The 25,549-nt window shown below is 30.3% G+C and overlaps 3 protein-coding genes across 3 annotated transcripts; 2 read left to right on the top strand and 1 right to left on the bottom strand.

The window, feature by feature from the left end:
• Nucleotides 1-940: 940 nt before the first annotated feature.
• On the top strand, nt 941-6,151 carry LOC8269725 (mRNA-decapping enzyme-like protein). Its single transcript, XM_002530484.4, has 8 exons — nt 941-1,313; nt 1,411-1,451; nt 1,563-1,612; nt 2,148-2,292; nt 2,760-2,816; nt 3,179-3,302; nt 4,415-4,882; nt 5,680-6,151. Exons 1-8 carry the CDS (start codon nt 1,155-1,157, stop codon nt 5,734-5,736), a joined length of 1,101 nt encoding a protein of 366 aa, XP_002530530.1. The 5' UTR covers nt 941-1,154; the 3' UTR covers nt 5,737-6,151.
• A 900-nt stretch (nt 6,152-7,051) lies between these two features.
• Nucleotides 7,052-8,921, top strand: LOC8269724 (small RNA-binding protein 11, chloroplastic). The gene is made up of 4 exons (XM_002530483.4): nt 7,052-7,404; nt 8,145-8,213; nt 8,326-8,432; nt 8,511-8,921. The coding sequence occupies exons 1-4, from the start codon at nt 7,296-7,298 to the stop codon at nt 8,607-8,609; spliced, it is 384 nt and encodes a 127-aa protein (XP_002530529.1). The 5' UTR covers nt 7,052-7,295; the 3' UTR covers nt 8,610-8,921.
• A 1,320-nt stretch (nt 8,922-10,241) lies between these two features.
• Nucleotides 10,242-12,358, bottom strand: LOC8269723 (probable F-box protein At2g36090). Its single transcript, XM_048370280.1, has one exon. The coding sequence runs from the start codon at nt 12,242-12,244 to the stop codon at nt 11,198-11,200; it is 1,047 nt and encodes a 348-aa protein (XP_048226237.1). The 5' UTR covers nt 12,245-12,358; the 3' UTR covers nt 10,242-11,197.
• Between the last annotated feature and the right edge of the window lie 13,191 nt (nt 12,359-25,549).

Genomic DNA, 25,549 nt, shown 5'->3' on the forward strand with positions numbered 1-25,549 from the left:
ATTTTAAGAAAAATTATTATCTTGATAAAAAAAATAGTATTCATGTTATGAGATGAATAATTCAAAACTAGAATGAATTTAATATAATAATAAAATAAAATATATTATTTTAACATTATGTAGAATAATATTTAAAGTAAACGGAAAAGAATAAAAAAATAATAATAATAAAATAATTAATTTTATTTTTAAATACTTAAATAATAGATAAATAACAGTATGTGAAAATCGATAAAAGTTTATTAATATTTATAAAAGTATTTTTAAATAAAGTCCGTGAAAGTCATTAATTAAATCATAAACTCTGTAGAAGTCGTTAAAAATTTAGAAATTCTTTAAAAATAATTTATTTAAAAAATCTTTAAAAATCTTAATTAAATACACCATTGTTCGTCCATTGCCATTCCTAATTAAAAAAAAATACCCAAATTGAAATCAAACTAAAAATCAGTTTAATCCTAAAACAAAATTAACTTTTGAGTGAATTTCATTGTAATTCATACAAATCAATTGATCAATCCAGTTACAGTTCTTGCAAATAGCTCAAGTATAAATAGCTCATAAAACTTAAGAATTTGTAGTAGCCCATCTAAATAAGTATTTAGATTATGATTAAATGGAATGAAAATTAATTTATGATGAATTAAATATTAATAAAATTATCATATTTTTATTTTTCACATTAAAATTTGACTTAATCAAATACTCAATAAACCTAAAAATTAACTTTTCTTAAATCTAATAATTGAAAATCTTAAGTGAAGTATATGCTTTAATATTCACCTTTATATGTGATTGAAGGAATGAATTAAATAAAAAGAGAAAAAATAAAAAATAAATAATTTTGTAGGCTTAGCTTAGAAGTAGCTTAGTTGCTACTCTTAATTGATTCAAGTTTATTGGACCAACCGGTTACCACTTGCGAACCAAGCAAAGAGGTAAATAAGCAGCCTATAAAAGGTCATTTTGGTAATTCCTCAACAACCTGCAGTCTCTATTCTTCCACTGCTACGGCTACTGCTCTCTCGAGCGTTCACTTTGATTCACGATCGCTCACGCGCGTCGCATCTTTTTCTCTATCCAGCAATTTTCCCGGCAAAATCTTAGTGTTTCGGTTAGAAATTAGGGTTTAGGGTTTTGAGTTTTAAATAAAAATGTCTCAAACGGGAAAATTGATGCCAAATCTAGATCAACAGAGCACTAAGATGCTTAATCTCACTGTTCTTCAAAGAATCGATCCTTTTATTGAAGAGATTTTGATTACTGCTGCTCATGTCACTTTCTATGAGTTCAATATCGAGAGTAACCAGTGGGTGGGTCATCTGATTTTCCCTTTTGCTTTCTTTATAATTTCTCATTCATTACTCTTTTTTCTTGTCGTATATTAATCTAGTTGTAATATGTTTGCAGAGTCGAAAAGACGTTGAAGGATCTCTATTTGTTGTTAAGAGGTTTTTGATTGATTGCTACTTTTAACGATATAACTTTGTTGGGAATTTGACTGATTTAATGTTGATTTGGGCTGGTTTATTAACTTTTTTTTTTTTTTTTGGTTGTTAAAGGAATACTCAACCGCGGTTTCAGTTTATTGTAATGAATCGGCGAAATACAGGTTTTTGACTTGATTTGCATTTTTTAGTTTCGTAATGCTTAATCCCCTATATGAGTTGTTGCTCTGACAGATAAGTGAGGGTTTTTAATGGTTTTCTTCTGCTTGTTGAGTATGGAACTTGAATATGATTCGGCTTATATTTCAATTACCAGGTGATCAACCCTAGTTTGAATTTTCTGGCCTAATTAGTTCACAACTTTTTATAACTAGCCCTGATTTTGTCAGAAACTGTAAAAATATATACTACTAAAAATTTTGTAGAAAATTGGGGCTAACCAACCACATAATAGAAGTTAGGGGCTAAGTTAGGCCAGAAAATTGTAACTTGGATTTAATTGCCCATCGCATAAATTTTCAGAGGCCAAATAGACATTTAAGCCGAATATGGCTCTATCATTTTTCAACTTTCTGATTGGCAAATTTCAGACAGACTTCTAAGAGAATTATTGTGACTAAATCTCATTTCATGGAAATTTAGTTACTTATTGTAGCATTTGATTACTGAAATATTGTAATTATCTTTTTGTATAAACAGAAAACCTAGTAGAGAATTTATTGGGCGATTTCGAGTATGAAGTTCAAGTTCCATATCTATTATATCGAAATGCAGCCCAAGAAGTCAATGGTATTTGGTTTTACAATTCACGTGAATGTGAAGAAGTTGCTAATCTCTTTACTAGGTATATTATATTTCTTGTTTTACCTATTGAGGCTGATGTTAAATGAGACTTTTAATTTGAACATGCTATATGTTTAATGGGATTGAATGGTAGAAGGAACAGTGATGACGTGGATGATGTGAGTTATATAACCAAAAAGGATAAGAAAATTTGGGATAAATGATATCTGTCACGAAATTAGTGCTCTTAGTTGTGGAAAGAGATTGTATTGTATGTTGCAGGAAAGAGGGGAGTTCACTTAGTTTAATAGTCTAGGTTCATGAAATTTGTAAAGAAATGATGATGAGGACTAGCAATTAGAGGAAGCTCAAGATTCCAAACACATTAAATTTAAGAGAATCTTTCCCTCGTTTTTTCACTTTCATTCAGAGGAAGTTTTAGGGGGCGGTCCTGAAACCATTAATTACTTGCATCTATTTCAGGTGTTTGGACCTAATAACAGCCATTTGATAATTCTCTTTTTACAGGATACTTAATGCATACTCAAAAGTTCCTCCAAAGTCAAAGGTACCATCGAGCAAAAGGTAATGATTCTCTTAGAGAAAGCAAAATTATATACCTTTTGAAAAACAATTCTGATAACATATGAACCACGCATAGAAATGCATAGACTTACCTTTTCATGCAAAGATCTGTTTATTGCCTATGTTCTATAAGTCCAAACATAATTGACGCTAAATTAGATTATCATGGAATGCAAAGATAACTTTTAAAGCAGTTGAAAAACATTATTTAGATTGTTGAGTTGAGATTTGTTATCTTAGTTTTCTTTTGCCAGTTTTATATTCAGATATGATTTCATTCTATACTGTTGCATTTTGCCAATCGAGCAAACTGTCATTCATGTTAAGCCTTTTTATTTTGTTGCTCAAAATGTTATATGTAGTGAATTTGAGGAACTTGAAGCAGTCCCAAGCATGTCAGTGATTGAAGGCCCCCTGGAACCTTCATCAACTGCCTCTGCTGCCACTGATGGTCCTGAAGATTCTTCGTTTGAGAGTTTCTTTACTGTATGTGCCTCTATCCAGCCACTTTTATCAAAACCTTTTGTTAGACTATCTACTACCGAATTAACATATTTGAGTTCTTCTTTTCTCCTCTGATTCTATAAAATGTCACTCTTTCTCATCCCAGATTATTGTATTGATTTTAGCATTTTAGCTGGTAAATTCACTGCAGACATGCATTTTTTTTTATTTTAACCAAACTATCAATCCCATGTTGACCGATCTTGACCATCTAATTATATTGTTAACTATTTGTATTTTAAGTATTATTACTATAACTATTATATTGTTACAAGAGAAAAGTGATGAAGTGTTAATATTACTATTATGCGACTATGTCATGTTCTTAATGCAGAACATGCACTGTTGGATGTTTTTAAGGCATCTGTTTCTGGGATTTGTTATTAAAGTTGAATGGTCTTATATGCATCAAAGTATAGAAATGTAACTCTTTAGTGTATTCAGCCTCAGAGTTTGCCATGGATCAGTGTCATTTCAGATAGGACAAGATGCCTTCTTGTTGAAGTGAAAAAGTTGGAAGTAAATTTTAATTATGACATTGCTAGATAGCTTTCTCTATCTAATAAAGAAAGGTGATTACAAAAGCAGTAGTATGGACTTTAGTGGCAGTCTTGTTTAATTTAAAAGTGTAGCATGTTTGATAGAGCTAAGTTGCGGAAAACTAGTTTGAGTTGTATGTGGTGTTGTATTAAGTTGTTTAAAATGCTCATGTTTTTGGCATGCAATATTCATAAAGTTTACCCAAGAAAAAGAGAGAATAATCTAGAAAATAATAAATAATAAAAGAGGAAGAAGCCACATGTTTGCTCACATTCTGTGGTCAAGATTGCATCAGTATCATCTCTTGCATTCAGAATACATTGATTGCCGGAAATTTTATATGTAGGACATACAGGTGAAAAATTAGTCTGCATTGATATATTTATGGATAATAGACCTTAATATTCTAAAATTTGCTCTGAAAGTAACACAAGAATCTGCAGTTGCCTGTTGGCTTATGATGCTGTGCTAGTCTTATCATGTTATCTTTTCTCTACATGGCCCTTTGTATGTTAATCATGTTCCTGAGAAGTTTCTTTATGATATTGTTGCAGGCGGCCACAAATATCGGAAGTAGTGCATCTAATTTAGCAAATTCTAGACAACCTTATCCTTCTCCAGCCACTGTCCCATTATCCTCCCATGCTCCTAATATTGTTCTCCCTCCTTCACAAACTCCACAAATACCAACCCTTTCTCTTTCCCCTTTGCCTGCTTCAGTAACCATTCGTGAGACTCCTGATCCAATCAGCAGTAGCAATCGTGTTACTAATCTTGTGAAACCCTCTTCATTTTTTACTCCACCTTCTTCATCTGCACCGGTGGCTCCACCTATCTCTTCAGCCGTGCCTACTGCGCCCTCCCTTCATCCTCCTCTAAACCTGCAACGCCCATATGGTACCCCAATGCTTCAACCTTTTCCACCTCCGACTCCACCGCCATCTCTTACTCCTAGTTCTGCTACCACTATGCCTGTTATTAACAGAGATAAAGTCCGTGATGCACTTTTAACACTTGTTCAGGTATTTTTCTTATCTATTTTTATTTTTCTTGTTTCACAATTTTGTGAGTTTCTCTTGTGTGTAATAGACCATTGCTTGATCTTTATTTTGTGGCAAGACTATACCTTCCACTTGTGCATTCTTCTGTTTTTCAAGTGGTGAGAGTATAGAATTTGTTAGTTTATTAAGGGCTTTATTATGCTCTTTTTGCTCGGACCTAGCCTGTTGCTGCTTCTTGACAATGTGTCATTTTAACTAGTACCAGAACTAAGCAAGATGCTTTCTAGTCCATTTGGTTGGGAATGAGCAGTGGTTAGTTATACAGAAATTGCCAGCTTTATGGTGGCCGAATATAGCATTGTTCAATCTGATCAAATTGCTGAAGGACTGGCAGTCAAAGAACTCTTTTAACTATTGAAAAGGAGTATTGATGAAACTGGCCTAACCTATTGACACTCTAGAAAAGAGAATATTATGCCATGGACTTGGACTTTTGTTTAGATTCTCAGTGTAACATTGTTTTGAACCTTCCCCTGAGTGGAATCTTCAAATAGAAGTTCCCGAGGTAGTTGGGCAGCTATAGCTCCAGTGCTATAGTTTCCCATGTGATGCTTCTGGTATGTGCCTTGTGTAAGAATCAGTTCCATATGAGATAAATTACTATGGTAATGTAGCAAGCTAACTATCCTTATCATTACTCATTTTAGAATTATTTATTTGAATTCTTGTTGCTTGTGGAATTGTTCATTTCTTTGTGCAATTTTTGAGATTATTCTTGAGAACATCCCTTAAATATGTCAATTGAATTTCTTTGCTAGGATGATCAATTTATTGACTTGTTTTACCAAGCACTGCTGAAGGTGCATCACTCTTGAGGGGTACTTAAAGAGACAAAGTGGCCTTTCTTTTGGCGAATCTGACCGAAGTACAGAATGTTTGAAACTCGAGTTTGATGTACAGCTGTAGTCCATAGAATAATGGTGGCATAACTCTCCATAGTAATTTTGTCAATATTTGTCATAAAAATTGCCAGGTTCGAAGGGATTTACTATATGCTTTGATTCGTTGTTGTGGTGTCTCCCAGTCAATGGGATGTTGTAATAGTAGGAATAGAAGTTTTGGATTTCAGGAGGTCATCTCAGTTTCAGGTTTCATAGGAGTGCAACAGTTAATTCGAATGTCAGATCAAGGACAATCTGTCTGTAAGAGATGAAGTCTCCTTCACTGTCACCCTGGACTATTGTTACTATAGTTGTCATTGCCGTAGTTGAATTCTTTATTTTTTTTGAATTTTTAGCACTGGATTTGGAAGGAGATAGATGAACATAGATGGAGCTTGTGATATGATGCAATGACATTATTTCCCACTTGTTAGAAAAGGTTTCACCCAAATTTATTAGATATTAGTTGTCTACGCAAGTAAAATTTTTAACTTGAAAAATTCAAATTATACTCATGTCTATTGGACATATATTATAAACTTTTAAGTGTAGAATCTGAATATCTTAATTTTTTTCAATAATCAAATTGGGAAGTTTCTTTTATTTTATTTTATTGGGATTCCTGATAGTTGGGTAATCGTAGACCATAGCTGGAGGTTAGCTTTGCCAAAAGCATTCTTCTTTTAAAAAAGAAAAAGAAAAAAACACAGAATGTTATTGTCAGTCACCGGTCTCCATGCTCATATGCTATTAAGGAGAACAAAAAGAAAAGGAAGGAAAGGCTTGATGAAGTCTTAGGGCATCATCCAATTTATTGAACAGAAACTTACTATGTCCAAATGAAATTCTTGCCTAAATATTCAGTGGTTTGAGCTAAGAAGGCAAAAGAACGACGCTCCTGATGAGATGAGATCTCATGACATTTTAGAGTTGGAGCTTCGCATCACTCTGAAAAGCCAACAACGGGCACAGTCGTCCAAGGGCTATTTAATTTCGAATTAAAAGAAAAAGCTTTTTCATAATATTTATAAAACAAAAATCTATTTTCAATAAATCATTAAGTGTTGTTTTTATAATTTTTATTTCCTAACTTTTCTCCACTTTTCTCTCTCCAAGACTTTACTCCTTTTTCATTCTTTTTTTCTTTCATTACATTCTTATGTAAAATTAAATTAAAAAAACTATTTTAAAAAGATAACAGCTAAAAAGCATTCAAGATTTTTTAGTTTTTTATAAAAAAAAAAAAAAAACGAAAATCAAAAGATAATACCAAACTAACCCTTAACTTAAATCTTCATTTTATAGAATTATAATTTATTTCTTCATAGCCTGGTTCGGTTTGGTGACGGGATGAACTAACCCAACCAAATCTTATTGGGCCTTTCCATGGTACAAGAATTCTCAGTGTGTAAGATATTGAGTTTGGTCGAGCCAAGCGGATGGACGGATCATATTTATTCTGCTGAACCATAAGAATAACATAGAAATACAAAATGATGACGGCTATGAGGAGAATCGCGGGAAAAAGCGCTGCTACTATATCAACCTCTCCTTCTCTTTTCGTTTCCTACCGTGGCATAGCTACTAAGCTCTTCGTGGGAGGTATTCTTTCTTTTTCTTTTATTTATATGTTTACCAAATTCATGTTCTATATTTGTCTGATCATTTTTAAAATCTTCATCAAAGTGTTTGTAGAAATGTCTGACCGAAATCAGTTCACACTAAAACTTCTTTTTCTCTTCTTCTATCTAATTGGCGACGCCTCTTGTTTATTATTTGTAATGAGTTTTACGATATGATGTGACTAAAATCTTATCTGCTACTACCAAGCAGTTGCCAGTGGCATAAGTTTTAAACAAGCATGTATGTATAGCTTTATGGCCTTGTATCAAATAATTTCATTTGCAAGAACATGTCAATTGTTGGCATGATTTTATTTCTTTCAAAATTGTCTTGTTCATTTTCTAAATTGAAATAATTGAATTTTAGAAAGTATGAGTTTTCCAAACGTGAGAATTGACTAAAATTAAATTCTTACCATCTTTTAGACTTTCCAAACAAGGTACTAGTTCTTTAATTATCCTTTTGATTGTCTGCGAGAAAGGTTATCTTAAAAAGCTTTCAAAGAATGACAGTAATACAAGTTTTTCTTTCTCTTTTCTGTTTTTGGGTGATATTCATGATCCTGTTTCCAGAAAATGAGAAGACTAAATACACGGTCGCATCATTAGAGTTATGAATATGACGCTTGTTTTCAGAAGATTGACTTTGCTGTTTACTCATGAACCGCTGTAAATTTTATGTACCGCTTCTTAGATAGACGTAACTCGCTTCTATTACAGGACTGTCATTTTACACAACAGATAAGGGATTAACGGAAGCCTTTTCTCAATATGGTCAAGTAGTTGAAGGTATCTTGAGGATTACCTGACTGCAATAATGTTGAGCTATTGTAATAATATTTCATCGACTGAATGCTGGGTTTTCTTTTATTTATTTATTTTTTTTTTTTCCTTTTCCCAGCTACAATTGTAAGTGACAGAGTCCTGGACAGATCAAAAGGTTTTGGTTTTGTTACTTTTGCATCTGAAGATGAAGCTCACAACGCTCTAAGTGAAATGAACGGAAAGGTAAACCTAATTTCTCTCTTATCTCGATTTCACTGCATTTAACCAAAGCATTAGATATAACAATATTATGTGTGGCAGACATTAAATGGGAGGGTTATCTACGTGGATTATGCAAAGCCTAGAACTGATTCTCGAAATGAAGTGCCAATTGCCAGAGGACCTCCTGAACCATCTTAAAGAATGGAATCCTCTCACATATATCTCAGTTAAAAGTTGGTTTACTGTTCTTTCTATCGTGCCAGTTATTCGAAGTGATCACAATTTATTACAACAGACTCCACAGTGGATTACCAGCTAGTAACAAAACTTTGTTTACATTAATTAGATAAAGATAGTGGTTTTGGACTTCTAGTGAGTTCTAGTTCCAGGTACTGGTTAAATGCTTGAAGAAATATGGTAATTTTGCATACAAGTTATTCAGTTTTGAACTTGCTGGTTAAGTGATCTATATCAACTAAAAAAAGGAATGTAAATAGTAGCAGTTCACAATTCTCTTGACTGGGTTACTTGTTCTAAGGACAGCATATTTAGGAATGATTATTCTAGGATTCTGACGCCTGCCAATTATCAGCAAAGAGTGCTTCCTAGCATTTTAGCTGTTTGAACATTAATTATAAAGACCTTGATGCTTGACTGATTGATCCAGCAGCATAAGCAGGCTTCATGTTCTCCTCTGGTGATAAGGCAAAAGCAGCATGTTTTCAGAATTGCAAATTGTTTTTAGCTAATGTTGGAAAAATATGATACCCCTGTCTCAGGAGTTCTGTGGCAATCAAATGCTTTTATGAGTCATAGTGCCTGACCTAAAATTTCTTTTCTGTGGCAATAAGAGCGGATTGATCTACGAATGAATAACGTCACTGGGAGGACACGAGCGGTGGTGGCTAACCTAAAATTTGAGGCCAAGCTATTTTAATATCAAGAGGTGCCTAACCTAGCAAGGGGATGCTACACCTCATTCCTTCTTATCACACCTTACAAAGTTCTATAGCAATTTGCATCTTTCCAACTTTCAATTGAGTTTGAGGAATGCTGTCAAATAATTGTAGTTAGTCTGTAAATAATAATATAAATGATTATTGAACTTTACATTTAATTTTATTTTAATTACAAAAAATTAATTTATATCATTTTAACATTTCACAGGTGAAAAATTGACAAGGCATGAATAACCAAGAAAAAAAAGTAATTAAAATAAAGGAATGTGATTCATTAATTTTTTATTAATAAAATAATAAATTAAAATTTTATAATTAAAACAAAATTAGAAATACAAATTCTATTGATTATTTATATCATTATCTTTAGGGTATGAAGTCAATTTTCACACTCTTTTGTGTTTAGACGATATAGTATTTGATTATTGACTACTGTCTATCATGCCGCCTCGGAAATTACATATTCAGACAGGATGTGTAATACAATAGTCCATCTGTAAGAGCAGTGGTAGCACGTCCAAGTATTTGTCAAACACCCGTTGTTATAAAATATTATGTAGTTTCTTCTATTTATGTTTTCTTGCTTGAGGAGAAAAAAGGGACCCTTTACTTTCACCCTCCTTTCTTGGGAAACAATATTACTTACTTAGCACCTGCCATGCCACTAACTTAAGAGTTAATTAGTTGTGTATGAAGCTGTTTTTCTTGTTATTTTCAGAAAATTATTAAATATCTCACTTTAATTAAATTAACTTTTGTCTTTTTAATATGGTATATAATTTTATTATAACATTATTTTACAACTTTAAAAATTAAGACTATTTTTTAAAAATTATTATATACCTCATCGGATGAGACGAGTCGATACAAATTAAAATAAGTCATCTTGCATTACTGTGTTAACATAATAAGATAGAAGAGAAATGAATTCAATAGCCTAAAGAGAGAGAGAGAGAGAGAAAGAGATAAAGAGAGAAAAAAAGAAAAAGAAAAAGAAGGAGAATTCACACTATTTTGGTGCATATACTAAGTGAAAAAAAACCCGTTAGTTAATTTGTCTTCCCTCGTGAATCAACAACCTTTCTGTTCGTTTGTACTGCAAGACATTCGTGCAAGTTACTCATAAATTCCTCATGACTGATTAGACCTCCTCCAGTCACATTCTTTCTTTGATGCTGCAAAAGTTGTCTGCTTTAGGTTCTTTACCTGACAATAAACCCTTTTTTTCTTGTATTTGCTGTGTCCAACCTGAAAATTCCCATAAATCAATGCTTTCATGCATGCCTAACCTAATCCTTTTCTTTCAATCAGGATATTCTGCCCTCTACCTCTTTCTTTCTTCTTAATCATTTTCCATTCTCAAATCATATATAGTTTCAGCTCTAGTTGATGCCGGTCTCCCAACAAAATTGTATTAACTACACTTTGCCAAAGATTGTTGTAGATAGAGATTACAGTAGTTCATATGAACAGAGACAAAGTATATAGCAAAATTTTGTTACCCATGTAAAGTAAACCTATAAAACATATTAACCTCACAAGGTATTTTCGATTATTTAACTTGATGAGCACAAATGGATAGGATATAGAGAACCATGTACAAGTAACACTTGACATAGAAGAGTATACTTAGAAAATCATCACCAATTTTATATTTTCTGGAAAAAAGATATCCAAAATATTCTAAGAAGAATGTACAAGGAAAAGACAAATTTAAGACTTGTCATATTTGTGAGTTTTTTATAAAGTAATTATAAATACAATTCTTTTATTCCTATACTTGGGGAAAATTTACCAAAAAAAAAAAAAAAAAAATCAAATTCAATTTTATTTTAAGAAAACAAGTAAAGCAAGAGAAGCAAAGACTAAGACCCCAAAAGTAACGCAAAGAATATCTAAAGTGCCTTCAGTTCTTAATTTTCTCTCTTTCCTTTCTCTTTTCATTTCCAAAAACCTCTCGTGCATTCTCTTTCCTTCCTCCCCCATTCTTCCTTTAATCCCCTTTTTACCCTCAAATGAACAGTGCAAAATTCCCAAACTTTCCTTCCCATTCAAAAACATTCCATCCATATCCTCAATTTGCAAACTCACTTCCCTCACGTGCATCCCTCCCCCTTGAGTCCCTCCACCGCACGTGACTAATATTACACACTGCACAATCTGCAACGACGACGATGATCCTCCTCCTCCTCTTCTCTCTCCACCCAAAACCAAACCGAACCGCGCGTGCACTTCACCGCTCAACCAATGCCTTTGGACCGATACCGTTTTATAGCTTGATAAATTCATGGCTCTTTTTCCAGCTGGATCAATCAAAATCCATGTCAGCGTTAACTCATCAGCTAGTGCAAAATGATCTTCCTCATTCTGAGGACGTGGAATCACCGTCTGACACGTGTCCTTAGGGTCAAGCATGTCAATTCTAAAAGGCGAACACTTAAACCAGCTTGATTCAGTCTCTGTCTCCACGACTCTACTAAAAATGAGTTCGTTTTTGTAGTGAATATCAACGGCTGAGATTATTTCTGACGGAAACGATGCCGTGCTGGGATTGATAGAGTTAGAGTGGATTATAAGAGGGAAGCACGAGGAGAAGAAGGAGCGAGGGCCGCCGGGAAAGGAGGAGATGATTTCCCGGACACGTGGCGAGTTAGTAGAAGGCCACGTGGAGGAACAAAGGTTGGACCAGAGACTTCGTTGCGAAGAGAGAGAGTTGAGCTCTGTTGATGTACAAGAGGTGGAGGCTAAGGCGGGACCGTCTAGCCGTGTTAAGATGTGTGTTTGGAGTATGTCTTGGTGGACGGTGGAGATCGTGGCGGAGCAGCCGCCGCTTTCTACGGTGGTTTTGGGAGGCTGTTTTAAGGAGGAAGCCATGGTATGATAATTTAAGATTCCGTGTCTCAAGAGAGACAGGCTAATAGGATGGAGTTTATATAGGAAATGGGTTTTATTTATTTGTTTTTTCGCGGGGGGAGGGAATGTAATGCAGTGTTTTATTCCTTTCATTTATTTAAATGACATTGATTTTGGGATAAAATAACATAATTGCCATTTTCTGTTTTGTTTTCAATAAATCAGTTAAGTATGCAGAGATATATTAGGGCATGTGCAGGCCCTTTTTCCCTCTTTGATTCGTTACCCACTTGAAAACAATATCCAATATTTACGTTTTTACTTTTTAGGCAAAAGGAGGATTCAGCCCTTCAACTTTTGATCAAAGTATAATTAAACCCCCACACTCAAAGTCCTTGAGTTACAATTTTAAATTTTGAAAAGCAGAATAATTATATTCCCGGAGTGAATTCCGCCTGTGCTAACGCTTTCTGCTTTTTTAACTAATGATGATGATTTTAATTTTTTATTAAAAAAATAAAACAATTATTGATTTATAATGTCTGTTTACAAGATGTGTGAAAAAATTTAATCTGAAAGAAATTAAGAAAATCTCTTTTAGTATCTAAAATTGATCGAGTCTCGTAATATTGTATGATAGCTCAAAAGAAATAGTTACTTTATTTTTCAGAATTTTAAAAGTGTAATTGAAATATTTTGAAATTTTGAAATTTATGTCGAGCTCGATTTAGATCATAGTGAATAATTAATAATTATGTATATTAAATCAAAAATAATAATTTTTATTAAATCAAAAAATAATAATTATGATATAAATTAAAACTTAAAAGACTATTATAGAAACACGCTTAAAAGTTAGGGACCGGGAGAAAAATGGACATTTTCTTTTTTATAAATCATAAAAGGTCAATACAACTTAATTGCTGAATTCTTTGTACAGTCAAACTTTGGTTTATAAATATCAAGTCTTGAAAGAGTGTTTCTTTCATTGAATCCAGGGCAGCAAAAAATCAACAAACTTGAAGAGTTAATTAATTAATTAATTAATAATAATCCTAATACAACTTAGAGAAATGCTGATCAAGCTTAATGACCTGTGGAATCTTTAAATGGAAAATATCAACATATTAATTACAGGCCTTGTAACTAATAATCTATAGATTTTTACTGACTTAGTCTAATTAATTAACAATAATTAGATAGTTAAATCGAAAGTTGATACTATATGGAGTATTAATTTTTGTACAAACTTATTTATAATTAATTTTAGAAAATTTTATAAATTTATAAAAAGAGTAATAGATTTTAAAAATATATAAAAAACGGATAAATTAGTATTATTTAACTATTTACTTCTTATAATTAAATAAATTAAATATTTTTTTAATTCAAATAAAATATTAAAAGATAGAAGTAATTTTCTAATTTATTCTTTGATTCTTTTATTGTTTTGTTAAGGTTAGCTCTGAAATGAGAACATAAAAGGTCAAAGAGGAAGATGGTGAAATGAAGCTACCTGCTGGAAGGGTTATCATTATAAAATTACTATAAATAAATGTGTTTCTAGAAAGTAGACCCCACCTGTTTATTATTTTTTTAATTTCATTGCAAATTGACTTAATCTCACACCAAACATATTTAGAAATAGAACAATTTAAAAACTATATAATTCCCCACTTTATACGCAAGATTTTAAAAAAGAATTCAGAAGAACACTAGTTTAATTAACGATGTAAATTGGATTCAAATTAATCAATAAAAGTAAGATTATCTAAACTGCCACTTGATTTGAATATAAGTTTAGCACATTTTATTAATTCAAAACTTGTCTCATAAACTCGTTTGATACCTTCTATTTATTTAAATACATAAATAAAAATTCTAAATTTGTGATTTAATTCAATAACTTAATAATTATTATTGAATTTTCTATAAAAAAAAATTATATTAAAACTTAACCGATGCGAGTTGTTATCTTTTCAATTTTAACATAAAATTTATAAAAAATTTCATCGAACGATTAATAATAAAATTTAAATTTAAAATCTCTTATATTTTCATAATTAAAATATTAACTAAATTATTTTGTGATTAATTATATCCGTTGATTATTATATTATTAGATATGAGGTCTATTAAAATGAAGATGTGAGGTTATGTTACGCCACTCAATTGCCTTGTGTAATTGATATCTAATTGATCCTTTTGTTTTGATTGTTTGAATGTATCTATCTAATTAGCTAATCTAATTAATTAAACATATATTAGGCAACAATTGCACATAAATAAACAACTGGTCTTTGAGCAGAATAATGCGGTCGAAGGAAAATCGGCAATTCAAAGTTAAAAGATATGATCAAATCATGTTAATATAATATGAACATGTCCTTTTCATTAATTACATATATATATATTTGTCTTCTCATTTGCAACTTTTTCTTTTTTTTTTGTTTATCAGTTTCCTAATGGCTTCACATCCTTCCATATTTAGACCTTTCTTTATAATCTTCCTGTCAACTGCATCCAATCATAGGTCACAATATATACATTTAATAGTTGCTTAAACATAGTCAAGAAAAGTCTCAAATGAAAAAAGAAATAAACTTGTGGAAGTTTTTTTTCTTCCTCTTGAAAGTAGGCCGGGTCCGTTTGGCTAAGCCGTTACTAGTAATTGACAATCATAGCTGTTACTGATAGCTGATAGCCGGTATAGCTGATATTTGATTGATAATTGTATTTGATAAAACTATATATAGCTATTGTTATTTAAATATTTAATGACAATATAGATATCAATTTAATTGATTTTTATTTTTTTTATTAAAGTGTCATATTTATTATTTTTTTTAAGTTATTAAAAAAATGAAAATATTTTATTTTAATATTAAATTAGTATTTTAAGGGATATATAAGAAATGTTTTGAATTATTTTTTATTTATAAAAAATTCAAATTAAGTTATTATAAATTAAAATTAAAAGAATAATGAATAAAAGTAAGTAAATAAAAAAAAATTAATTTAGTCTATTCATTTTTATAAAAGCTATTAGCGAGAAGCTTCAAATTAGAACTGTTATGAACTGGAGCTATTGAATATCCTAACAACTATGAGTTGCTGTTAGAAAAGATTAACTAAACATCTTAATATAATTGTTGGAAACTGAAAAATTATCAACTGCTTTCTAATAGCTATGTCAAACACGCTCTAAAAGGTATTTTTAAATATATATTATTTTGATTATAAAAAATCTTATCTCTATTTACACATTAAATACGATTAGCACATATTTATTAATTTTAAATAATAAAATAAATATAAATTATTTAATATTTTTATTTCAAGTAAAAAAAAAAGAATTAAAACGAAAGGTATCGGTTTAAATTTTATAAATCAAACATACTAATAGTCAAATCAATAGTAACAAATATTAATAGATTATAGGGAGAAAACGAAAGTTGAAATAGATAGGCCTTCTTTTTGTAACCTAATGAAGATAATTAATAGGCCGGTCTGATATCAGGTCATTCTGGTTATTAGGAATGTGTTCAATCACAAATGTGGACCTCATTGTGGTTTATTTTGCAATAGTTCAATTGATGGGAACATTATTCATAATTATCTTTATTAATGATCTTCATGTTTCCTTATAATTAACAATTTATGAAATAAAACTCAGAATATTTTGATTTTGATATCAGTATATTTGTTTAAAGAGTCAAAAGGAATATATAATATAAAAGTTTGTAATTTTCATTTGTAATCTCTGATCATAATGTTTAGCCGATTCATATCCTTAATCTATAATTTATTTCATAAATTCTTTTATGTTTTTGTCGTATCTTATGAGTTTCTTTTTCTCCGATCCTATTCAAATTTAATGTGACAAAAGTAAAAATAATGAATTTTAGTATAAAAAGATAATACTATTAGGGTACTTTATTATTATTATTAACTTTATATTTTTTGTTATAAATAAATAATTTTATGTATCCTTTTTCATTTAAGAGTGTTCGGTAAATTTAAATATAATTTTAAATTATATATAAAAATTAAAATAATAAAGATAAATTTTATAATTATTAAGTATTACTGATTAAATTTAAAAATAAAAAAATGTATTTAATTGATTGATAACTAAGTATTATATATATATAATATTATTTACTCACAATACATTACAATGACTCTATTATAGTACGATATTGTCTTTATTAAATAATATTTTTAATCAAATAGGTGATATAAAAGTTGAAGCTTATAATATTTTTAAAGATTAATGTGAGCAATAAATAGTAGTTCTTTTGAAAAAAAGAAAAAAGAAAAGAAAGGACGCAAATTTTCTTGATTAGCTTGGAGTTAAAAAGCCAGTCAAGTCAACAACTGAGGCATCAGCCTAATTGTGATGGAGCTGTCATTAGCTACTAATTTTCTTATTAGTGCTAATCAAGTTTGATAATGGTTGACCAACAGAGGCAAAGATGTGGGAAAGGAGATTAAGCCATACGCTGTCCACATTTCTAGCCATATATAGTTCTCTTTACATAAATCGTATAATTTTATCATTTTATCACAAACAAAATTAAATAAATATTTTTAAAGCGAGAATATTAAATAAATAAATATAAGTTAAGCTTTTTTAGAACAAATATTATATTTTTTTAATAAGTTACATATATCAATACCACTTCTTATTATTTATTTTCAATCTTTTATTGACTCATTTATGATATTTAATCACAAAATTAAATACGACACGTACACTATTGGCATATGTAAATTGAAAATATTATTTTAAATACTGACATACTTTTTTTTTTTTGACAATAATAATGATTTTGGTATTTCTTCAAATTTTTGAAGCAAAATTTATTGTTATTAATATTATTTTGCTTTTTTACAATTCAATTTTAGCTGTAAATTATTTACACCATGTTTGTCAAGAGCACATGGTGCAAGTCTTATATGTCAATTTATGTACTTTGGCAATAAATATTATTGCTACTAATTCTAGTGTTTCTTGTAGTGTGTTTAAGGTCTTATTTTGGCAAAAAATGTTACTTTTTACGTATTTGAGGCTTTCAGTTTTATTTTTATTGAGCGTTTAAATTTTTATATTGTTTTAGTAGGGTATGGCTAATAACAGTTAAATTAAATTATTTAATAAAATTTTATTAATATTTATTAGTGTGTTAAATGGTCATTGATGGTATAATTTATTTTGAAATATTTTATTTTATTATACTATATTCAATGATAAAAATATTTAAAATAATTTATAATAATTAAAAGTATTATAGTTAATTTTATTTAGTTTAATTGTATTTACTATAATTTATTTTAAAAATAATAATTTAAATTTAAATTTTACTAATAAATAATTTCTAATTATAAATATCATAATTATTGAACTATTAAATATAATTTTAAATAAAAATAATTTATTATGAATCATAAAAAATTAATTGTATGAAATCAACTTAAATTAAGTTATTTGAATAATTTTAATAAGAATAATGTTGTCTAAATAAATAAATAAATAAAATTAAATTAAATATCAACTTATGAGAAAAATTCTAAAAAATAGAGTTGATGTAATTGAGACTGAATAAACTATCGCTGTTGATTTTAAATTTTCACTTGATGTTTTAATATAATTGTTCAGTAAAAAATAAAAATTCTAAAATAAATTCTTTCAAAATAAAAAATTAAAAAAATATTATAAAATAAAATTTAAAAATGAATAGATTTTCATTTTCGTTGTGGGTTGAAAATAGATATATTTTAAACTAGAAAACAGCAAGAGTTAGATGAAGCATTTAAAGTGAAAACTGAAAAGATATGTACATATAAAATAAAACTGGCGTTGGGCTGCCATTTAGTAGAGGAAAATGGCGTTGGCCGTTGGCTGTGGCAATCATATTATTGATATCTGTCTCTGAAATGCTGCCATGTTTGTATATACAACAAATTAAGAAGTTTGATTATTATTGGACCAGTTTCGATCAAAAAGGTCTTATTTAATGAACAACTACCTTTTTCCCACTATATTTAATCTTCAAATCTTCTGTCAATTTTGAGTAGCTTTAAGAAATTAATTTTTATTCTTCAAACAACGCAAATAATATTTTTTTTCCTACTTATATGTTTAATATAATACCGTTGAACATCGCCTAAAAGGCTCTCATAAATCCATGTATATATAATACATGCATTTATCATACATACAAATATTCAAATGTTACATTAGTATTTATTTATTTATAATTAATAATTGAAAATATATGTGTTGTTGAAGGATGTGTGAATTATTACACAGAGAATATAAAAGAGTTCATAACATAAAAAAAGGTAAATTTATCGATTTAAAGCAAAATTTATTGAATGAGTTTGGTATTTAGTAAAAAATTTAAAAATTAAAATATAAATTTATTTGATTGAGTTGATTTTGGATAGAGAAAAATAATATCATTTTTGTAAAAACTGGAGGGATTGAGTTTTAATATAATAAAAATATAAAGACGCAACTTGTATATTAGGAGAAAATGAATAAATAGTAATTGCTATTTAATAATATGGTATCATTGGCGTAACTCAATTGGGAAATTAAAATACGTCAACATGTGTATTTGTTTCTCCTGTCTTGTTTCTGAACAATCTTCTCTCTACATATAAAATATGAATGTGATTTTCCAAATGGGCCCAAAGACTATTCATTAACGTTCTCGTCAAATCAATTTCTATATGATTTATGTTTTTCTTAATTATAACAAACTTGTCTAAGTGTGATTTGGCAGCTACATATGACACATTCTGATTAGGAAATTGGTTCAGGATGAGCAGCAATTGCTAACTTAATACTTGTTACGAGGATCTGAAGATAGTGGGTTAGGGATGAGATTGAAGTATTTAGGTTTTTAAGTGGTTATTTATTTATTTATTATTATTATAAAAAAAAAAAAAGCGATTCGAATTTGAGATTTCTACCGCATTTCGTAGAGCTCTCTCCCTGAGCAAAATATTTAAGGAGTCTTTTAAAGTGTTTGACAATATCATATTTTATTATTTATTTTTTCTATGGAATACAATTTATTGAGTTGAACTTTTAAATATGTAAATTTTATTAGTATTATTAATTAAGATAAAATTAAGTTAATTATTTAGGTGATTTTTAAAAATAAAAATAAAAATAAAAATAAAAATAAATTAGAAATTGAGTGGAACTAAATCAAATTTCATTTCAGTTTAAATTTATTATTTTTTCAACATTTTGAGTCTCGATTTTTTTGAGTTCAATACTGTTAGGTGATCAAAATGACCAATGTGACCCTAAGGTGGAGTCATTTCTTTGCAGCTCAATATTGATAGATTAAAGCACAAGCTTCTAAGCAGCTCCAATGAGAATGAGCACGTTATGCATCAATTTGCTCAATATGTCAACCTGGAGTAAAATTGACACATTGCCGAGCTCATATTTTTGCTTCATTACTGCAGAAAGACAAAATTTGTATGATTCTGCTAAACTGAAGCTCTCACCTCCTGTTTAAACTCCAAGGGACCCTGCATGCCATCAGGGTTCAGTACCTTTATAGCCGCCAGGAAGTGACGAAGGAAGCCTTTATAAATGCTTCCATATCCACCTTCCCCAATCTTTAATGATGGGTTGAAGTTGCAAGTTGCTTCCTGAATTTCTGACAAGGAGAAGAGGGAGAACCTGATGCATATGAAAGCTTCAGGCATTATCTTCTGGCTGCATTTTTGAAAGCTCTTCAGCTACTTTAAGAGCAATGGTCACGCTCCAGCTGCAGCTCCTCTCGTTCTATTTTGTATTCTTTGCACTGTTCCACGTCAGAAAGGATTTACCATTTATATCTTTGAGCTTATTACAAAGTCTGAAGATCGAATATGTTGTAAGAGTCACTGATCCATGGTAATCAAGCACTCGTCACCCCGTTGGTTTTTCTTTGCATATATAGTAATTGTATTAGTTAGTAGCCACCTTGACACACAACTTTCCTGCATGTACCTTCAAAAGCAATCAATCCAAAAATGCCCCAGCATAAGATTTAGGTCGGTAATGTGAACATTTCTTGTCTACTTTATGGGGAAAAATGAGTTCAGGCTACTATATGACAAATTTAGTTTTTTACTTCAGTAATCTTATCCAATTGACCATATTAACAAGGGGATCTCAAAAATGACATTAGCTTAGAATTAATAATCTCTAATCTCCTTCGACTATAGCATGCTTCACTCCACACTTTTGTTCTATTACAATAAACAAACTTTCTTAATTGATTATAAAATATTCGTTATTGGTTGAATCCTATAAGTAGCGCGAAACATAGAAAAGTAAAACAATCAACCTATTGATCTTGGAAAACTAAAATGATTCTTCTAAAATCTTAATTTATCTCTGACAAAGAAGTATAGGCCAGGGTGAAAGGGATCAGCTCCATATATATAATATATTATTAGCAGAGAGAAAAATAGAGTGAACACAATTCATAAAATAACAAAGAAAAGAAAAATGTTGTGGAAGTGATCATATTTCCATTAGTAAGAAGATAATCATCCAGTATCTTGCTTATAATCTTCCTTAATTTCAAGTTCTTGTAATTCCCTGAGTTGATGTTTGCCGTCGTCTGCTAGCAGGAAAACTTTCAGGAACTGCAAAGCAAAGCAAAAATAAAATTTCTTTTTTAATACCATATGGACATGGATGAGGGAATACATATTTTCTCGCTAGGAAAATTGTCTAATGCCCATAACAAAGTCAACTTATATATTTTTCAACAGTGCTTCCCATTGCTACACTTACAGTATCATTTACAGTATTATTATAACCTGCCACTTGTGAGTTGTGAGGAGGTCTCAGCTTCCCATGTTGCCATTAAAAATACCCAATCACTGAAACTTCAAGGTTAGCCCTGTACAAGCAAAATTATGGCATTGAATACTTATTTATACATGCATTAGATGATTGAAACGTCTTTAATTATTAGATTACTAAATTGAAGTTTGTGTTTATTAACTAATTAATTCTGAAACAGAAAACGTCAAAGTAATTTCCTTTCTTTTGGAAAATACTTGTCTTAGACTTTTCAACTTTTCCACTTTTGAACATTGATTATAATGATGAAATTGACAAATTTGCTCTTTTCCTTTTAAAGAGTTTTAGGAAAGTTTCTGGGAAAATCTCTTTCTATGGCTATATTAAGCACAACCATGAATCTTGCAAATTTTTATATCTTTTTTTTGGATTAATGCTCATTAAGGAACTGTGACATAATTAGTATTTAATGTTTTCATGAACTATTATAGTAAATAGTGTTTATATACTTCAATTTTTGCTATTTTTAATGTATAGCTATACATTATTTTATGTTGAATAAAGTGATTTAACTTCAAAAATGATATACAAATGACATATTTATTAAAAAAGTCTCGTCACATTTAAATGCAAGTGTGTTGATTTAATAAATATATACTCCTATTTATTAATAACAAATAAGAAACATGTTTGGGATTTTAGAATTTCCAAAAACAAATGAAAGATAAAAAAAATCAGCAGAAGAAGAAGCCAGAGGACATTTCAATGGACCTGAAGGAGGCGAGTTTTATCCTGTCATTGTTCTTGTTTTGGTCCTCGTCCTCATCTTCCTTGTTACTTATTTTCTTAATTTGTAGTCATAATCATTTTTTTTAATATGTAATTATCCTTTTGTCAACAAAAAAAACATTTTCATTATTCGAATATATTCATAATATTTGTAGTAAAATAATTATTTTAATCAATTTTATTTTTGCTTATTCCATATATTCATTTTGTTCTTCAAATATTTGATAACACATTATTATGTTCAATGGAAATTGATTTTTGAGAAAGAATGTTTATTAATATTTTGTGAAGCTATATGTAACTATGTTCTACGCCTCTTTATCCAACGGGAGTAGAAATTTATGATGCCAAATATTCGAAATGAAAGAAGTGTGAACGTGTTATTGGTAAATTAATTTTAGTTAGACTTAACTATTAGCATGATTTAAAAGTAAATGAGTTTTTTTTTTTTTTTTTTATATATATTATAAACTCTTTTATATTTTTTTATGTACCCGATGTAAGATAATCTATATATCTTAAACTCTCTTTTCAAATACAACAATATTATATGAACCAAATTAGTTTAAGCTCGGTTAATTTAATGAATTTTTCTTTTTATATTGTTATTATGTACAATAATATGAGATAATTCATATATTTTTCGGCACTTTCTCTTCAAGTGCAACTTGTATTGAACAATATTATATGTATCAAACCAGTTTAAAGGCTAATTTAAACTTATAGTCTTGTTTGGAATTAAACAGGTTCTAGAATAAATGAATTTTTAGACCCTGAAAAAGTCCATAGAATTAAAAATTAGAAATGAGCGTAGTGTAAATAGATTATGAATATATTAATTTTAATTTGAATCTGTTTTCAATTTTATGTCGAAACCATGATAGTTATTTCCATTTTAGAATTCTCGCAAAATTTGTTTAGAATTTCAATTGATTTTGCTAACTTGGCTATAGAAGCCATTCAAATAACTCATTTTAGAAAAACACTGTTAAGTCACTCTAAATCATTGTTGACTCATTAAAAATACATTTATCAAAAATATATACACTACAAATGGATAAATGCGGGATTTGCTTTCTGAATTTATATCCAAAAGTTAAATAAATATTTTTAATATATAGTCCCTTTAACTTATATTTAATAATATATTCAATTTAAATTTTTTAAGTAGATAACTCTTGAAATTATATCCAATGAACAAATACATTCAGTTTAAAATTTTTAAAAAGTGAAATAATATTAGATTTTTAAATTTTAATTAAATTATAAAAATTAAAAATAATATTTATTTTATTAATTTATAGATATAATTGATACAAAATGAGGTAATTACATAATGTTCATTACAAAGAAAGCTTAACCTAAATGACTATTCTAATGACTATTTATACTCTAATCATGGAAAAGACTATACTACCCTTACAATAAACCTTTACAGTGTTTAACATTCCCCCTCAAACTCACGATGCGATATCAACAAGCATCGAAAGTTTGTCAGATAAAAAACGAAAACGTGAAGCAGTTAGACATTTTGTAAATAAGTCCGCAAAGCTGTAAGGAAGAAGAAACAAAAGGCAAAGGCAAGGTGCCATTCTGAAGATGATAACGGGTAATATGACAGTCGATTTTGATATGCTTGGTCCGTTCGTGAAAGACTGAATTGTGTGCAATCTGAATAGCGCTCTTATTATCACAATGTAAAGGAGTTGGTCACGCGAAGACACCCATATCGAAGCAAGCAACCATCGCAACCAAACTATTTCACAAGTAGTAGGGCTATACGCGATATTCGACCTCCGCTGAGGATCGAGAAATGACGTCCGCTTCTTACTTTTCCAAGAGATAAGAGAATCACCTAAAAAGATACAAAATCCATGTTAGTTGATTCATGCGGCTGGGATCACTGTGAAGACGACGAGTAAGCACATAACTCTAAAGATGAAGCGGATGAAAATAGAAGAGTCCGAAATCAGGAGTCCTGAGGTATCTCAAAATGCTAAGAACAAGAACCCCAATGAACAGTAAGTAGAGAAGTAACAAACCGTATCGACTATATGAACAACATATGCAATATCAGGGCGAGTGATAGTAAGATAAACCAAACTTCCAACAACAGTCTGATATAAACTCGGATCCGGCAGTAGAGAACCATCAGAAGCAGAATAACGAGCGTTGAGCTCAATTGGAATAGCAACAGTCTTATTGTCAGAAAGGCGAGCACGCTCAAAAATATCAGAAATGTACTTAGATTGAGAAAGAAGATACCCTTTTGGAAAAGAAGCAACTTCAATACCCAAGAAGTAACGAAGGGAACCCAAGTCCTTCATAGCAAAACAACGAGTCAGTTCGGACTTTAACAGACTAATTCCGACAACATCATCACCTGTAATAATCATATCATCAACATATAGAGAGAGCAAAATTCGACCAGCCGAAGTACATTTGATAAACAGTGCAGAGTCATGATGGCTAGGATGAAAACTAAGTGAAGTAATTACAGCAAAGAACTTCTCAAACCAAGCGCGAGGAGCCTGTTTGAGACCATAAAGAGCCTTCCTAAGTCTGCAGACTTCACCAGGATGATGATCAAGACCAGGAGGAGGGACCATATAAACTTTTTTATGAAGATCGCCATTCAAAAAGGCATTTTTGACATCCATTTGAGTTATATCCCAACGGCGAACGAAAGCAACTGCAATAAGAGTTTGAACTGTAGTCATTTTAGCAACGGGAGAAAAAGTCTCTTCATAATCCATACCATATTCTTGAGAATAACCTTTAGCCACTAAACGAGCTTTATACCTTTCAATAGAACCATCAGACTTAGTTTTAATCTTGTAGACCCAACGAGAACCAATAAGCACGCTTACCAGGAAGGAAAACTAAATCCCAAGTATGGGTTTGGTGAAGAGTGCTTAACTCCTCAATGGCATCGCCAAAGAGGATCAAGAATGGCTTCTTTGAAAGATGAAGGTTCAGAAAGACAATGAATAGGAGCGAGAAAGGAGACAAATGAACTCGAATAACAAGAATAATCAAAATCAGGTTGTTTAGTGGACTTATGATTGCGATGCGGGATAGCGAGGTCGATAGTATCCGTGAGCGAAGATGATCAGGTGGTGTAGTAGAGAGGAGCCAATAGAGGTGTCGGAATGTCCAGAGGATAGCTCATCAACATCGGTAGTAAAAGGGTCAATATGGATAAGATCGGACATAGATATATGGTGAGGACGGGCCGGGAATTATAAAATAAGGAATATGTTCAAGAAAAATAACATGACGAGAAACATATAATTCATGACTGACTGGATCAAAACAACGATACCCTTTTGACCCGCACCATAACCAAGAAAGACACATATAGTAGATCGAGATGATAGCCATCGCTGCGTTCAATATGAGGAAGAAGAACAAAACATGTAGAACCAAAACACGAAGAGAAGTATAATCACGGACGACCATACAATCTTTCATAGGGAGACAAGCCGAATTATAAGAAATAGGAATTCATCGCTAATTAAATGAGCGGAAGTAAGAACTCCTTCCCCAAAATTCACTAGGAATACTAGCGGACAACAAAAGTGATCGCAGTCTCTAGAATGTGTCTATGTTTTCTCTCGTGAACTCCATTTTGTTCGGGGAGTATCACAGAAGTTTGGTAAATTGTACCATCTAAAGTAAGTAGATCCTTAAAAGCATGAGAAGTA

Source organism: Ricinus communis, chromosome 10, assembly GCF_019578655.1.
Source record: "Ricinus communis isolate WT05 ecotype wild-type chromosome 10, ASM1957865v1, whole genome shotgun sequence".
Classification (NCBI taxonomy): Eukaryota; Viridiplantae; Streptophyta; class Magnoliopsida; order Malpighiales; family Euphorbiaceae; genus Ricinus; species Ricinus communis.

Bases quoted from the DNA above. Each gene is read 5' to 3' on its own strand.
- LOC8269725 (XM_002530484.4), top strand. From the start codon at position 1,155: ATGTCTCAAACGGGAAAATTGATGCCAAATCTAGATCAACAGAGCACT. The intron at 1,314-1,410 runs GTGGGTCATCTG...ATATGTTTGCAG, and splicing joins ATATCGAGAGTAACCAGTGG to AGTCGAAAAGACGTTGAAGG. The intron at 2,817-3,178 runs GTAATGATTCTC...TGTTATATGTAG, and splicing joins AAGGTACCATCGAGCAAAAG to TGAATTTGAGGAACTTGAAG.
- LOC8269724 (XM_002530483.4), top strand. From the start codon at position 7,296: ATGATGACGGCTATGAGGAGAATCGCGGGAAAAAGCGCTGCTACTATA. The intron at 7,405-8,144 runs GTATTCTTTCTT...CTTCTATTACAG, and splicing joins TACTAAGCTCTTCGTGGGAG to GACTGTCATTTTACACAACA. The intron at 8,433-8,510 runs GTAAACCTAATT...TATGTGTGGCAG, and splicing joins TAAGTGAAATGAACGGAAAG to ACATTAAATGGGAGGGTTAT.
- LOC8269723 (XM_048370280.1), bottom strand. From the start codon at position 12,244: ATGGCTTCCTCCTTAAAACAGCCTCCCAAAACCACCGTAGAAAGCGGC.